The sequence below is a fragment of the Lacerta agilis genome, chromosome 13, assembly GCF_009819535.1.
Source record: "Lacerta agilis isolate rLacAgi1 chromosome 13, rLacAgi1.pri, whole genome shotgun sequence".
In the NCBI taxonomy this organism is placed as follows: domain Eukaryota; kingdom Metazoa; phylum Chordata; class Lepidosauria; order Squamata; family Lacertidae; genus Lacerta; species Lacerta agilis.
This window is the reverse complement of record NC_046324.1, coordinates 14,296,358-14,311,190: the sequence shown is the minus strand read 5'-3', so window position 1 is coordinate 14,311,190 and position 14,833 is coordinate 14,296,358. Positions and strand designations below refer to the sequence as shown.

The following is a 14,833-nucleotide window of genomic DNA, read 5'->3' as shown; positions in this document are numbered from 1 at the left end:
ACTCCCAGCTTGGAAAAGTGTCAGGATAGGATTGATACCAGTGGATTAGTTCGCAGGGCCCCTACTGGCAATATGGGAATAATGACTAGGGATAGGCATGACTTCTTTTTATTAACACTGAGGAACCAAAAATTAAAATCAACAATCAAACAAAACCTGAACAGAAATGTGCAGGAAGCAGGAACTCTCCACCGGGCATCTCTATTGATTTCTGCGGAATACAAACGCCTCCCGCCCTCCACTTTCCCCAAAGTGAACCACGAAACGACCCATCCGCACAATGGAATGCTTCTCTCACATTTTATCTCTCTGAGTTGTGCGCAGGCGCTTTCAAGCTTTCGCCTCGGGCGCACCAAGCCCGGGTGTGCGTCGCCGCGCTGCCTACGTAGCGCCGCGCCGGCGCAGCTTGGAGGAAGCGGCCGCCCATTGTGAGCCAAGAAGCCGCGAGTGCGCGTGCGCCAGCCTGAGGAGGGTTCGCGATGGCGGCCGCGGGCGGCCCTGAGGCGACAGCGTCGGCGTCGTCGGGTCCCTCGGAGGCGCCGTCGGTGGCCGGCGTCGCAGTGGCGGCCTCCTCTTCGTCGGCGTCGCCGGCCGTGGCCCCCGTGGTGGTGCAGCGCGAGCCGGTGTACAACTGGCAGGCCACGAAGCGGTCTCTCCGGGAGCGCTTCGCCTTCCTCTTCGCCAACGAGCTGCTGAGCGACGTGCGGTTCGTGGTGGGCAAAGGGGGGCCGAGGGCCGGAGGAGGCGCGCCCGGGCCGGGCCAGCAACGCATCCCTGCGCACCGCTTCGTCCTAGCAGCCGGCAGCGCCGTCTTCGACGCCATGTTCAATGGCGGCATGGCCACCACCTCGGCCGAGATCGAGTTGCCCGACGTGGAGCCCGCCGCTTTCCTCGCCTTGCTCAGGTCCGTCGAGGAGGAGGAGGAGGAAGGAAGGGTGGGTCGCCTCCGCAGCGCGACGGCGGTGGCTGCTGTATATACGCTCCGTCCACGATGTATTGTCAAGATGTGGCCGCTTCCACACCATCGTTCGAAGCGCTATAATACCGCTTCAAAACAGTCTTGGCTTCTCCCCAAGGAATTGTGGGGCTGTAGTTTGCTAAGGGTGCTGAGAGCTCTTAGGAGAACCCCCCCCCCCCCACCTTCCATCAGCTGGATAGGTCAGTGGGTTAGAGGTAAAAGGTAAAGGACCCCTGGAAAGTTACATCCAGTCAGAGGCGACTATGGGCTTGCGGTGTTTTCTGGATCATGTGGCCAGCAGGACTAAACCGCTTCTGGCGCAACAGAGCACCATTACGGAAACCAGAGCACACGGAAACACCATTTACCTTCCCGCCACATTAATACCTATTTATCAACTTGCAATGGCATGGTTTCGAACTGCTAGGTTGGCAGGAGCTGGGACAGCAGAGTAACAGGAGCTCACCCCGTTGCGGGGATTCGAACCACCAACCTTCTGATCTGCAAACCCAAGAGGCTCAGTGGTTTAGACCACAGCGCCACCCACATCCCTAGAGGGTTAGAGCATGGTGCTGACGAGGTCGCAGGTTCGCTCCCCATGTGGGATGGCTGCATATTCCTGCATTGCTGGGGGTTGGACTAGGTGACGATGATAATAAATTTATTATTTATACCCTGCCCTTCTGGCTGTGTTCCCCCAGCCACTCTGGGCAGCTCCCAACAGAATATTAAAAACACGATAAAACATCAAACAGCGTCCCTTCCAACTCTATGGTTCTATGATTCTATTCCCTTCCCAGAGTTGTTGGGGGATTGTAGTTCTGGGAGAGGAATAGGTAGGTCTGCTAACAACGCTCAGTGCCCTTAACAAACTACAGTCCCCAGGATTCTTCATGAGGGGAGCCATGACCATTTAAGGTGGCATGGTGCTTTGAATTTATGGTGTGGGTGTTGCCTTAGGTGGCTATAAAAATGGGGTTGGGCAGCCAGTTGTTTGTGGCTAGCATGATGGCTATATGTTTACCAGTATTGGACACAGTATTCATCTGACTACCAGTTAGCAAGGAACAACAATGCGAGAGGGCTATTACCGGTAATCCAGTAGACCCTTTTCATGTTTTTATGGTACTAAATTTATATTTTATAGTATTTTATGCCTGTAAAAATAAATAGCATGTTTTATTGACTAATTTATATCTGTTCATAGTTATTTTATATAGACATTTACATCCCAGCTTGCTTGTGGCTATGCAGTTCTTAGAGTGGCTGAGTATATAGATTACCCTTGTATAATCGACAAAAGTAGCTGGACTACCATAAGCTATACCACAACTTATACCTGCTATACCATAAGTATAGGAGGGAGTGGAAACTGTCCTTTCCACAGCAGCATTTTAAGAAAACAAGAAACATCCTATTGGATCAGACCAAAGTACCAACTTGTCCAGCATCCTGTTTTCTGCATTGGCCAACCAACTGCCTATATGGGAAGCCGACAGAGCAGCGGTGTGAACAGAACCATACTTGTCTCCTTACTTGTGAGCGACAGCAGCTAACATTCAGATGCTTACCTCCTCTGATACTTGAAGGAATATACAGCTATCATAATTTGTAAACTATTAGCCTTAATGAATTTGTCTACTTCCCCATTTAAAGCCATCTAAGTTGGTGACCCTAACCATATCTTAAGTTGGATGTGATGGGAGGTTTTTTCTTCCTCTGACAGCTTGCTTGATTTGTATTATTGGGGGCAAAAGAGGGATAGAGTATTCCATCCCACCTCTGTCACTGCACTTGGAACTCCTTGTCACCTGTGACCATCAAGGGACTGCTTAAATTCAAGAATGACATATAAATCAATGATATGAATAAACAAATATAACCTGGTCTGTGGAATGTGACCTTGGAGGCTGTGGCACAGATTTTGATTTCCTGAAAGACCCACTGGTCAGTGGCTTAGTGAGGGATGATTTGAACCAGGGGCTTACTGTGTTGGGTTTTGATTCACTTAATTATGCCAATTATGGCATTCCTGGAATTGCTGCTTCCAGGTATTGTGTAAAAAGTCATGCTGCACAAGAATTAGTGTACACTTTGAGTGTATTGATAGATCTATTGGTGAAGTCTCACTCCCTGTTTGGAGGACATGGATAGAGGTCTTGTGTCAAGCAATTGGCAGTGCTTGTTCTCTGTACAAGATGGTATTGCAATCTTGAGTTTTTTCTTTTGCACAGCAGAGAGAATTGTCTAGTGCCTGACCTTTTATGTTAACTCAAACCAGTTATTGCAGATCAGAGAGTTTTGGTGTGGATTTTGAATAGAATACAGTATAGATTTGGGTGTGGATATGCTGCTGTGGCGTGTATGATCTGGAAGATGCAGCCTTAGAGCCCAAGATGAAAATAGTTGGAAGTCAAAATACTTGAATCTGAGTTTATATCTGGTCAGTAACAAAGAAGCTCTGAACCATTCTTATAGGAATGTAGTATTTCTTGTCTGTTTTTGCATTGTAAGTCAATCCCTGACCTTTCAAGTTTGTAAAGCTGCTGACTTTCTGCAGATATTCAAGATTGTCTGTTAATATTTGGAGTAGGATTGCCTGTCATATGCTGTAGAACCTGCTCTGCAGAACAAAGGATACTAGGATCTTGAGTGACTTGCAGCTCAGTGCTGTGTGTATGTATGTACTTCAAAGTAAGTTCAATGGGCCTTTCATGTTACAAAGGGTGGCTGCCTTAATTGCCATCAAGCACTGCTGGTGACAGTGCTTGGGTTTGGTGGCTGTCCTTTGAATAGCACCTGAAGGTGCTAGCTGTTAGAGTACATAAGTCCACAACACAGTATGCACAGCTTCTATGGCGGAACAGCAACAGAGTCTCCCCCAAATACCTTTGTGTCAGGAATATAAGGGCTCAGACAATCTTTAAAATATCCTGGACCCAGGTTGTTAAGGGTCCTTACCCTTAAAGCTGGTGTGGTAATAAATGGACAGCCAGTGCTAGCTTTTAAGTTATATGCTGGCAGTAGTCTGTCCCCATCATTTTGTTTTACAGTACTTTTATTCACAAATAGTTATCGGGACACATTATACAGCACATTCTCAGTAGACATAATAGAATAATAATAAAGTCCTAGGATTTGTTTCAACTTCAGGCTTTAATTTTTTTAATTTAATTTTTATGTAGCTGTTACATTTCAGTAATTACTTTGAATATCTCTTAACACCCTGTTTTAAATAGGAATGTACAATAAAACCGAAGTCAAGTGTTTTACATACAACTTAAAGTTGCTTAAAACAGACAATTATCTCTATTGACTGTTTTGCTTCTAAATGGGTAGGTACTCCTCCACTAAAGTTAGCTATTGGAAGGAAAGGTATTAATGAGTATATATTACATAGTTCTCATAACTTTCTCTTCTTTAATTCCTAGGTTTTTGTATTCAGATGAAGTTCAGATTGGTCCTGAAACTGTTATGACCACTCTCTACACAGCCAAGAAGTACGCTGTCCCAGCCTTAGAAGCTCATTGTGTTGAATTTCTCACTAAGCACCTTCGGGCAGACAATGCCTTTATGCTGCTTACTCAGGTAACCTGCTGACTTGCATACTTAATGAGCTAACTGGAAATATGTGTCTGTTACTTCCCTAATTGTGTAGATCTGGGCACGTCTTAAAAACATGTACATAGTAAAGCAGTTGTGAATGATGCTGGAGTATGGAAATTATGATAACACACATTTTAGTATGGCTTCCTGCTCATCCTGATTCAGCCTGTGTTTGTGTTTGTGTGTTGTCAACAACACTGTGGAAAGACAAATTTCTTAGCATTCAGGACTATTTTATAAATATAGCATGAGCTAGTGATCAGTTGTTAGTTTTTCATCTTTTGTTATTGTAGGAAAATGGAGTGAAGCTTGGTGGTTTCTGATACTCAGTGTTATCAGCCTCTGGTGTATAAGGATCAGATTCATCCTCCTATAACTTATATGAGTTATAATGTTTAACAGTTCTTAAAGATTGGTGCCTATCAGGCACTGTTCCATTAGACTCACTGCCCCAGAGCTAGGGCAGAAACACTTCTAAGTGCAGTGAAGGCCTGGAAGCTGGTAGGGAAATATTTGCCACCTTAATTGTTAATATTTTTTTCCATCACCCACAGCTAAGGCTGCTTAGGATAACCAATTGCTAAGGGTTTGAAGCCAGCTCATACCCAAGATTTTAAACTGGCATTAAATGGGAACCGTGATTAGTCATGTTTTGTGTCACTGTTGATAGAAGTAAGGCGAGCAAGGATTGGAGGTAGCAAATGGAGTTATGTGTCCAAAACATATTAATGTTGGAAGCAGCAATGTGAAATTAAGATTGCTTTTGTAGAAATCATTTTTCGTTATTTTATGTTGGAAACTGTTTCTATTAGCTGTCAAGCCTATCCTGCAATACAGAATCTGCAAAATAATTCTAAGTAAATCTCTTTTGCATAGGCTCGTTTATTTGATGAACCGCAACTAGCCAGTCTCTGTCTTGACACAATAGACAAAAGTACTATGGATGCAATAAGTGCAGAAGGGTTCACAGATATTGATATAGGTAAGTAGCCCTCTAATCATTTATGTTCTTTTTGAAGGACTAGGCTGAGAACTTACCCGATAGTATTTTTGCTATTCCTTCTCACATGTTGATCCAGAAAGATCCACATTCTTTGTTAATGGGAGATTTTAGTTGGCCTTTTAATTTTCCAAGCTAGCCTGATTGTCTTGACCACTTTAGGGGAGATTAGTACTAGATTTTGCACCCCAACTGAATGCACATTCACACTGAGTTTCTTTTTTATTAGGTCCTACGTAATCTGTTTGTGGGGGGTTATTATTTTTGTTTGTTATTATGATGTGCATTTTTTGTATATTGTAAACTGCCCTGTAATCTTCAGATGCAGGACAGCACAGGGTTTTTTGTTGTTGTTTTAAAAAAGTTTGTATCAACTATATTGTCAAATTAATTTAAGGAATATAGGCTGTGATAGCTAGTTTATGTAGTAACTTTAAAAGACATTTAATAGCAGTGAATTTTCTGGGCAGAAGTGGGGAGGGGATGGAGTCCTCAGTTCGCAAGTAACTTGATTCTTTTTCTTCAGACACTTTGTGTGCAGTATTGGAAAGAGACACACTAAGTATTCGTGAAAGTAGACTTTTTGGAGCTGTTGTTCGCTGGGCTGAAGCAGAATGTCAAAGACAGCAATTGCCCGTCACATCTGCAAATAAGCAGAAAGTGCTTGGCAAAGCTCTCTCCTTAATCCGCTTTCCATTGATGACGATTGAAGAGTTTGCAGCAGGTAACTGTATGGCTGGCTTCATTGTTGCAAAAAGTGAAAGGTTCTCTACGTTTTTAGACATAATGTCCAAAATATGTGCTAAGGTTCCAGCTCTGTTGGCCCTTTTACTAGAGATTAAATCATATACAGTGGTACCTTTAGTTACAAACTTAATTCATTCTGGAGGTCTGTTCTGAACTTGAAACTGTTCTTAACTAGAGGCGTGCTTTCGCTAATGGGGTCTCTTGCTGCCGCTTTGCTGCCGGCACACGATTTCCATTATCATCCCGGGGCAAAGTTCTCAACTTGAGGTAACTTCCAGGTTAGCGGAGTTTGTAACCTGAAGCGTTTGTAACTCGAGGTACTACTGTATGTTTTAACAACATGGCCATTGGCGCGAGAAAAGTAGCAAGAAAACAATACAGTACATTTTGTTTTCTCAGAAATCTGACTTTCTTGTATTTTTATGACGCTCTTGCAGCTTGATCCAATGATGTGTATGTTGAAATAAGCCTTGTTGATCTCAAGAAGACCTGCTTCTCAGAAAATCTGCATAAGACTGCAGCTTTATTTTCCAATTTTTGTTAAATCATATTTATAATGTTGCTCATTCATTTTTTTTATCCCTGCAGTTAATATTTTAGCTGCCAGTAATGAGAACAGCCTGTGGGAACAGTTATCCTCAATTAATTTAATCATTTTTATAGTAGAAGACAAAATTTGTGCCTCAGGCTGTCTGCTTTCAAAAATGGGAAGGGTCTCTTGTAGGTTGGAAAACAAACGTCTGCGATACATCCTGCAGTAGTTAGAGCCTGTAAAAAAAGGAAAGTAGCTTGCACTAAAAGATATAAACCATCCACAGAAAATGGGTTATTTAAAGGTACAGTCCTATATTTAACCTACCTGAGAGCAAGTCTCATTGAACTTTGTAGAACTTACTTCTTGTACAAGACAATTTAGTCATGTCAGAGGTTAAACATTGGATGAAGCACATAAAAATAAATCAGTTGGCTTCATGTGTAACTTTGTTTTTTTCCACTTGGGATATTTGCCTTAGGCACACAACAAGGAACCATAATTATGATGTTTCAGTTTTTTTAAAATTTATGATGTTTCAGGGTTGTTGTTTTTTAACAAAAAAACACCTTGCATTTAAATTTACATGTATTTAATTTTATATATTGTAATATATAACTTTGTGTTTTATATTTCTGATTTAACTGGTTGAGAATCATATATAAAACTAAACACCTGGTTTTACCTATTTGACAAGTCACACTGCTAAAATGGTTCTTTTGTCTGTGTGTGTCTGCAATATACAAACCTGTTAAACCAGAATAATTAAGTGTTTCATCCTGTTTAAGTCTATTGCCAATGGCAAATTTGGCAGCGTGAACACACATCTATAGACCATATATCATGGAAAGTAATCCACTCATAAAACAAATCATAATTGCCAAACTACTACTAGTACAAATAGTTCTCAAGTCTAACCTGTGTGTTGTGGAAGAAGTCTTATTCAGTAAAGCTACTGTGACCAACACAACATATTTCAGACTAGCTGAGGTGGACATTCAAACCTTTTATCCCAATGCTTATATTAATTTTATCTTAAAGAACATTACAGTTTATGCTAGCAGATAACAAACTTGATTCACAAGCTACTTCTGGGTTAGAGTATTTGGATCTTGTCAGCCTTCTCTAGAAGCCTGTAGGTCTTTCTCCTTTTATAGCCCAGATTAGTTAATCCAAGTTAAACAACTACAATCTAGCAGTGGGATAGCTGTATTTAAATAGGATTATAAAGCAATAGTTGCCTCAAGAACATTTCTCAGCCGGCCTCCTAGTATATGGAATATATTCAGCTCAGTTGCACTGCCTTTTTTTCCAGGTCCTGCTCAGTCTGGAATTTTGTCAGATCGGGAAGTAGTAAATCTCTTTCTGCATTTTACAGTCAACCCTAAGCCTAGAGTTGACTATATTGACCGACCAAGATGCTGTCTTAGAGGAAAGGAATGCAGCATAAATAGATTCCAGCAAGTGGAGAGCCGCTGGGGTTACAGTGGAACAAGTGACAGGATCAGGTATTGGTCCATTTTCAGGGGAGCTCGTGTGATTAGCCTATCACAATTAGGAGAAACCTTCCAAAATATTATTGCTCAGTTAGCAACTTAGTAGCTGACCATGAAGGCATGTATTTTCCCTGCCATCATAGACACATTAAAGAAGAAAGCATGGCTAAGGATGCTTGTTCTGCAATTTGGTTTTTAACACAGGATTGGATAACTCATGTAGGGAATCATGGCAGCACGTTGGTGCTCAAATAAACACACTTTGGGCTATGACATGGAAGGTTTCTCTTGTGGCTTTGGGATGGCATGGAGACTAGGTAAAAGATGCACTGTTCTGCCTATAATAAATGTTCTTATTGGTTGTAAACACTGGCTGATAGGTTTGGGGTCAAATTCATTAAGGCTGTGTGCATGTAGTTTCGTTGGCCCTTAGTCCAATTCAATAGATTATTATTTGACACTCGGTTTGTTCAATATTTATTTACTTGATGGAAGCTGGGATCTAAAGATCTACTAAGGGAAACATTTTTTTTGCTTTGAAAGCTGATGAGCCTACCCTGCAAAATACCATAGCACAAGCAGCTGTTGAAAGTACCCTCAGTTTCAAAAGCAGCTTGCCATGTGGCATGGGTGGCTGCTGTTTAAAAAGGCAAAAGAAAGCCCAGTGCCTCTTTTGGGTGCATAGAACTGGTTATACAACTCTCTGAATCCTGGCCCAGATGCTCACAAAAACACAATGAGATCCTCTTCAGAGGAGACTGCTTGAAGCTTAGTTTAATGTTCAGCACACTATGGATGCTGTTGTACCATGTGCTCTTGTGTGTTGACTTTCCACTAAAGATAATGGGGATCAGTTAAATAATACTTGTATAAAAGAGCATTAAAAGAAGGGCAAAGCTTCTAACATTTAGGCAAGTTCAGGAGTTACTTACAATACCTGGTTAAGTACCATGAGATGGGATGTTTTGTCCTTTTATTATTATTATCGTTGTTGTTGTTGTTGTTGTTCCAGTGTTGATTTTGTTAATTTGTATTGGGAGGAGTTGGTTTCATACAGACAAATTAACGTTAGAAATGTTTTTTAAATGTTTGTGTTTAAGTCACCTTGGGTCTTGTTTTGTGAAAGGAGTCTAAGAAATGTAATTAATGATAGCAGACATTGGAATAAAGCAGCTCCTGAATTGAATCACTAATCCCCTCCAAACTGATAAAACTATTAGCAGCAAATCAAATAGTTCCTATTTTTCTTTTTAAGTAGTCTATATTGCCCTCTGAATCCCTGATGAAATAAGCATTTTAACTTCATTTTCAGAAGATGAGAACAGAACTGACTTCGCAAGTCTTTCTGGGGAGGGGATTCAGAAGGGGAGGGAGCCCTGCTGAGGGCATTCTGCCCCTTGCTCCTACTTGTCAGACAAACAGAAGCCTGAGCTGATCTCTTCTGGAGATCTTGGTGTATGATGAAGCTGGTGAGGGAGAAGAAAATCTGTTAGGTAAATATGGTCTTGTTTGACGGCAGTTTGGCATAGGTATCTTTTTAAGCATGTGGCAGAACTGGAATTTGTACACTTGTAGCTTATTCCTGTGCAAAATAAAGGTAGAAACAACTGTAGTTTAGGAATTCAACCCTTATTTGGAAATTTTAACACTAGTCAATTACATTTTTTATTCATATTTCAAATACATTTACTTCCCTCTATTGTCTATGGGGTCACAAAGAGTCAGACACGACTAAACGACTAAACAGCAACAACAATATGTTTATTTTTTCTTTTTAAGGTTCACAGTTAATAGAAGGATTTCGATAGTGGGATTTGGATTGTATGGATCTATTCATGGACCCACAGATTACCAAGTTAATATACAGGTACCATCATGCTTTCTACGTGCTTAATGAGTGACACATTTTCCTTTGACACCAAAATATGTAAATAGTTCATTAATTTAACTTAATTGGCCAGGGATAGTCTGTTCAGAGTTGCATCATTTTAGGATATTGGATCAGTAGATTACTGAGGCAGGGTTTCTTACTTATGGTCCCATGAAACTGGCTTTCCATTCAAACTTGCCATGTTGGAATTTGTTTGTGGAATACACCCACCCACAGACTTTGAGTATTGGTACCTTGATATATCGGGAGTGTTTCAAGGGGAATACTACCTAAATTACTGAACTCCGTGTGAATTCCGTTTTCATATCTTCTGTTAAGGTACTACAGGGCTTCTGAAGGAAAAAATGTGCTTGGCAAAAAATTATGTATGCCAGTACTTGAATAAATAGTTATCAAGAAATCCAGAATATTTTAATGGATGACTTTCAAAAGCTATTATCCTTATTATCATTGTTATCATCATCATATTATCATAATTATTTATTAAATTTGTATACCACCCTTCCTCCATAGATCTCAGGGTGGTTCACAACATAAAATTACAATATGAAAACCACAAAACATATAGTAAAAATAAGAACAGCAACAAACCAATTATCTCCCTCCCACAACACATTGACAAGGGTATTGGATGTCAATCAGCCGAAGGCCTGGTTGAAAAGGAATATTTTCACCTGGCGCCTAAAGGTGTATAATGAGGGCGCCAGCTGAACCTCCCTGGAAAGAACATTCCACAAATGGGGAGCCACCACAGAAAATGCCCATTCTCATGATGCCAACCTACAGATCTCTTGTGGAGGAGCCATATGATGAAGGGCCTCAGAGGATGATCTCAGGTTCATAATGGAGACCTGGTGATATAATGGCAATGTAGACACTTCACAAATCTGATTGGGGAAGGCATTCCAAAGACAAAGCCTTTTGTCTTACCTGTGACAGAAGGAGCATCTGAGGAAGAGCTTCTGAAGTTGGTCTTGATTGCTTTGAACTATGCCCTGAAACGAACTATTAGTATAGATCCTGTATTAGATTGTGTATTAATTACAGGTGACAATTAGAGCCCCAATTTAAGCATTATGGGTTGTGAAAGCTTTGCTTGTTGAAGCCCCAAGCTGTGGTTTCACTTTCAGCCAGAAGCTGGAAGAGTGAAACAGGTTCCAGTGGCAAAAATCAGGTTCTGGTCATCTTAATAAAATGTGTAGGAAGTGGTTTCCAAAACAAAAAAAACCACAGGGTGTTTTCTGTTTTATTTCTTGCCATGCTGTCTTACTGCAGATAATTGAATATGAGAAAAATCAGACTCTAGGGCAGAATGACACTGGATTTAGCTGTGACGGAACTGCCAATACCTTCAGAGTGATGTTCAAAGAACCTATAGAGATTCTGCCAACTGTGTGTTACACTGCTTGTGCAACCCTAAAAGTAAGATGTTCTCAATTTTGTAAATATTTTAAATGTGAGCGATGAGAAAACTGGACTGTATGTATTGATTATGTGTGGCTTATATAATATACGCCACTTCATTACTGAAACGAATATCTCTGCTGTAGCATATATTTCCTGGTATTGTAATTCTTTGCCACTAATTTACTTTACTGCTTACTTTATAAAGTATTGTAAAGAAGAAGGAAATAAACTTTATCTAATTATTATTCTTTAGGGCCCTGATTCTCATTATGGCACAAAGGGATTGAAGAAAGTAATCCACGAGTCCCCCACTTCAAGCAAAACCTGCTTTTTCTTTTTTAGTTCACCGGGTAACAACAATGGTACATCAATAGAAGATGGGCAAATACCAGAAATAATATTTTATACGTAACTTCAAATAACTGAGAAGTAAAACTTTGCATTGACTCTTGATAAAAAGGACAGATGGAAAATACAGAATACTGTGAAGCATTGTAAATACATAATCTCACATGTGTTATGATGATACTGAAGTATTGTATATGGAAGGTACTAAAACCTAGTATTCACTACTTCCAGTGGCAGTATGCAGCCAAATTGTTCTTTAACTAAAATATTCTTACCTGTACATAAGTATTTAACTTGATCACTTTAAATATACTACCATCATTACCTGAAAGCTGGAGCAGAGTATTTGTATTTTTTTCTGAAATATACATGTTGCAAATGATATATCATTTGTGGATGGTATGATTGCGTTCCTGCACAATACACCACATTAAACTGAACTTGCATTCTTAAAAAGCTGAACACTTATGAAGAGAAGCCGAATTAAGGTCGATACAAATTGCCTCTGTAATTGTACTCAGTACAGTGTACATAAAATTAAATCAGTTTTGCTGTTTTGCTGGGGAAATGTTATTCAGAAGTCAGTTGTATGAAGCTATCCTTGAAATAAAGTGAAGAGTGGAAGCAATTTTGTATAGTCCCGGAATACTTTACTTGAAAATAATCTTGGAACACTTTAAATTTACTTGTTCATACATATGCAAGCATACTGAGTAGTTCAGTAAATATATAAAGGAGTAATTAAGAATAATGTTTAAAGTAGACTAGCCATATATTTGTAAGTATTAAAGATACTGGCTAGGTTCCAAAAGGATCAGAATACTTAGTCTCACAATGGAAGTTGTTGTTCAAAACATCTGAAAGGCACTAGGTTGGCAAAGGCTGGTGTACAGGTGGAATATCCCGTATAAAATCATGCAAGCCCATTTTAAGAGTCTGAAATGCTACAACTCAAACACAAGTTTACCTCGGTGAGGCATAGCTGTTTGCTAGGATCTGAAAAGGTTGTCACTTTAATCCTTACTCTGTATTGCAAAAGCTACTTTAAAAGTACCATTGTGCTGAGTAATGGGCCTTTTTCATAGGTAAAAAGGAACAGGATTGCAAAGTTCCCTTGGCCTCAAAAACCAGTTCCATGGTGATTTGGCTCCTTGATTGGAAGCTGCTGTCACAGCAGCATTTTTCAAAGCTGCTTTGATCATTAATGCATGCCTCTACTCATTCAGTGAGCTATGCATCAGGCTAGTGAAAAAGACAGAGGTAACTTCATCTTTGAGATGATCTCATTGAAAATGTGCCACAAATGTCTGTGATGCATACCTCACTGCGTGAAACTTGAGCGAAGCAAGCAGCTGCTGTATTACATATCACAAGTGTCTGTAATGCTGCATTTTCTGTTGAGGTGGTTAGTACCATATGTGAAAAGTGTCAGCCCTAGAAAAATGTTTGTGTACCTGGATTTATGACTAAATCACATGTGACCAAAATACCACAAATGTTACCTAATTGTGGAAGCTAAGCAAGATTGGGCCGGGTTAGCACTTGGAAGAGTTGGGAGACTGAATGCTTCTCATCACCTTGTGCCTAGACCCTTAGAATGCCTTGCCATCAATTTTTTTAAAAAATATTAAAGTACGAAGGATAGAAAACAGACTTCCTCCATCAGCCCCAACAAGCATTGTGAAGGAAGATGGGAGTTGCAGACCAATAACATTATGTGGACCATGGGTTCCCTGTCTTTGTGGTTTCCACCTTAGATATTTTTAACAGCATGGCTTGGCTTGCACATCACGCTAACTCAAACATTGCAGGATAGAAGCTTGCAACTACTTTGTTCCTCTTCCCTGGTTATTCTTGCCCCCATGCTACTCTGTACTAAGATAAGGTTTGGCTTAGAGCACTCCCCCCAGCCCCTATAAGTCAGGTATGGAGGTGCTGGACTTTGGGAAGGAGGCATGAGGGCTCTGATAGGGTCCTAGACTCCTCCTATAGCCTAGTTAGCATTTTCCCCAGCTTTGGGAAGAAGATGGAAGGGGTCTTAGGAGCCTGCTGGATCAAACCTATCCATTCTTATGGAAATCAGCCCTGAGTGCTCCAATAAATCAGCTGAGGCTCCAATACTTTGGCCACCTCCCAAGAAGAGAAGACTCCCTGGAAAAGACCCTGGTGTTGGGACAACAGAGGACGAGATGGTTGGACAGTGTTCTTGAAGCTACCAACATGAGTTTGACTAAACTGCTGGAGGCAGTGGAAGATAGGAGTGCCTGGTGTGCTCTGGTCCATGGGGTCACGAAGAGTCGGACACAACTAAGCCATTCTTCCTTTGTTGGTATTTTTTATTTTTTATTGAGGTATTTTCAGTTAAAAGAAATAAAGTGATGGGGGGGGAGGAAAAGTGAGGGGGAGAAAAAAGAACAAAAAAGATACAAACACACGCAATATAAGATGCTCCCATATATTTTTATATAAATTGATAAAGTGTTGCTATCCATAATACCTATGTACAGTATTGGTATTGTGTCCTCTTTCCACTCCTGGGCATATACCATGTGTACTTTTACCCTGAACGGTTGGACTAGATGACTCTGGGACGCTTCCAACTGTACGATTCCACAAGAGGGAGGGAGGGAGGGAATGCCTATTTCTGCATCAGCACGAAATGCCCTCCTTTTCACTTGGCCAACCAGCGCCTACCAAATTCTGAACAGTGTCCGTCGTTGTCTCTATCTGGGCAGCTGCAGCACATGGAGAGCACGAAGAAACCCGCCGTTTAAGGGCCTGCATATCACTCTACACTTTTTATTCTTCCTAGCTCTACGATGAGAACGGGCTGCGGCTGTTGCCGGAA

The 14,833-nt window shown here is 40.9% G+C and overlaps 1 protein-coding gene across 2 annotated transcripts; it reads left to right on the top strand.

The window, feature by feature from the left end:
* The first annotated feature begins 464 nt into the window (after positions 1-464).
* BTBD1 (BTB domain containing 1) lies at positions 465-12,369 on the top strand. Of its 2 annotated transcripts, XM_033166955.1 has the most exons (8): positions 465-904; positions 4,390-4,546; positions 5,441-5,546; positions 6,091-6,288; positions 8,159-8,351; positions 10,119-10,206; positions 11,506-11,652; positions 11,891-12,369. In XM_033166955.1, the coding sequence occupies exons 1-8, from the start codon at positions 480-482 to the stop codon at positions 12,047-12,049; spliced, it is 1,473 nt and encodes a 490-aa protein (XP_033022846.1). In that variant the 5' UTR covers positions 465-479; the 3' UTR covers positions 12,050-12,369. The 2 variants fall into 2 exon arrangements, 1 of the variants encoding a protein (XP_033022846.1); XR_004427739.1 differs by lacking the exons at positions 8,159-8,351; positions 11,891-12,369 and having other exon boundaries at positions 11,506-11,641.
* Positions 12,370-14,833: the final 2,464 nt, after the last annotated feature.

Excerpts from the sequence above, each read along its gene's own strand:
- BTBD1 (XM_033166955.1), top strand. The coding sequence starts at position 480 with ATGGCGGCCGCGGGCGGCCCTGAGGCGACAGCGTCGGCGTCGTCGGGT. Across the intron at positions 4,547-5,440 it reads CCTTTATGCTGCTTACTCAG|GCTCGTTTATTTGATGAACC; the intron begins GTAACCTGCTGA and ends TCTTTTGCATAG. Across the intron at positions 5,547-6,090 it reads GTTCACAGATATTGATATAG|ACACTTTGTGTGCAGTATTG; the intron begins GTAAGTAGCCCT and ends CTTTTTCTTCAG.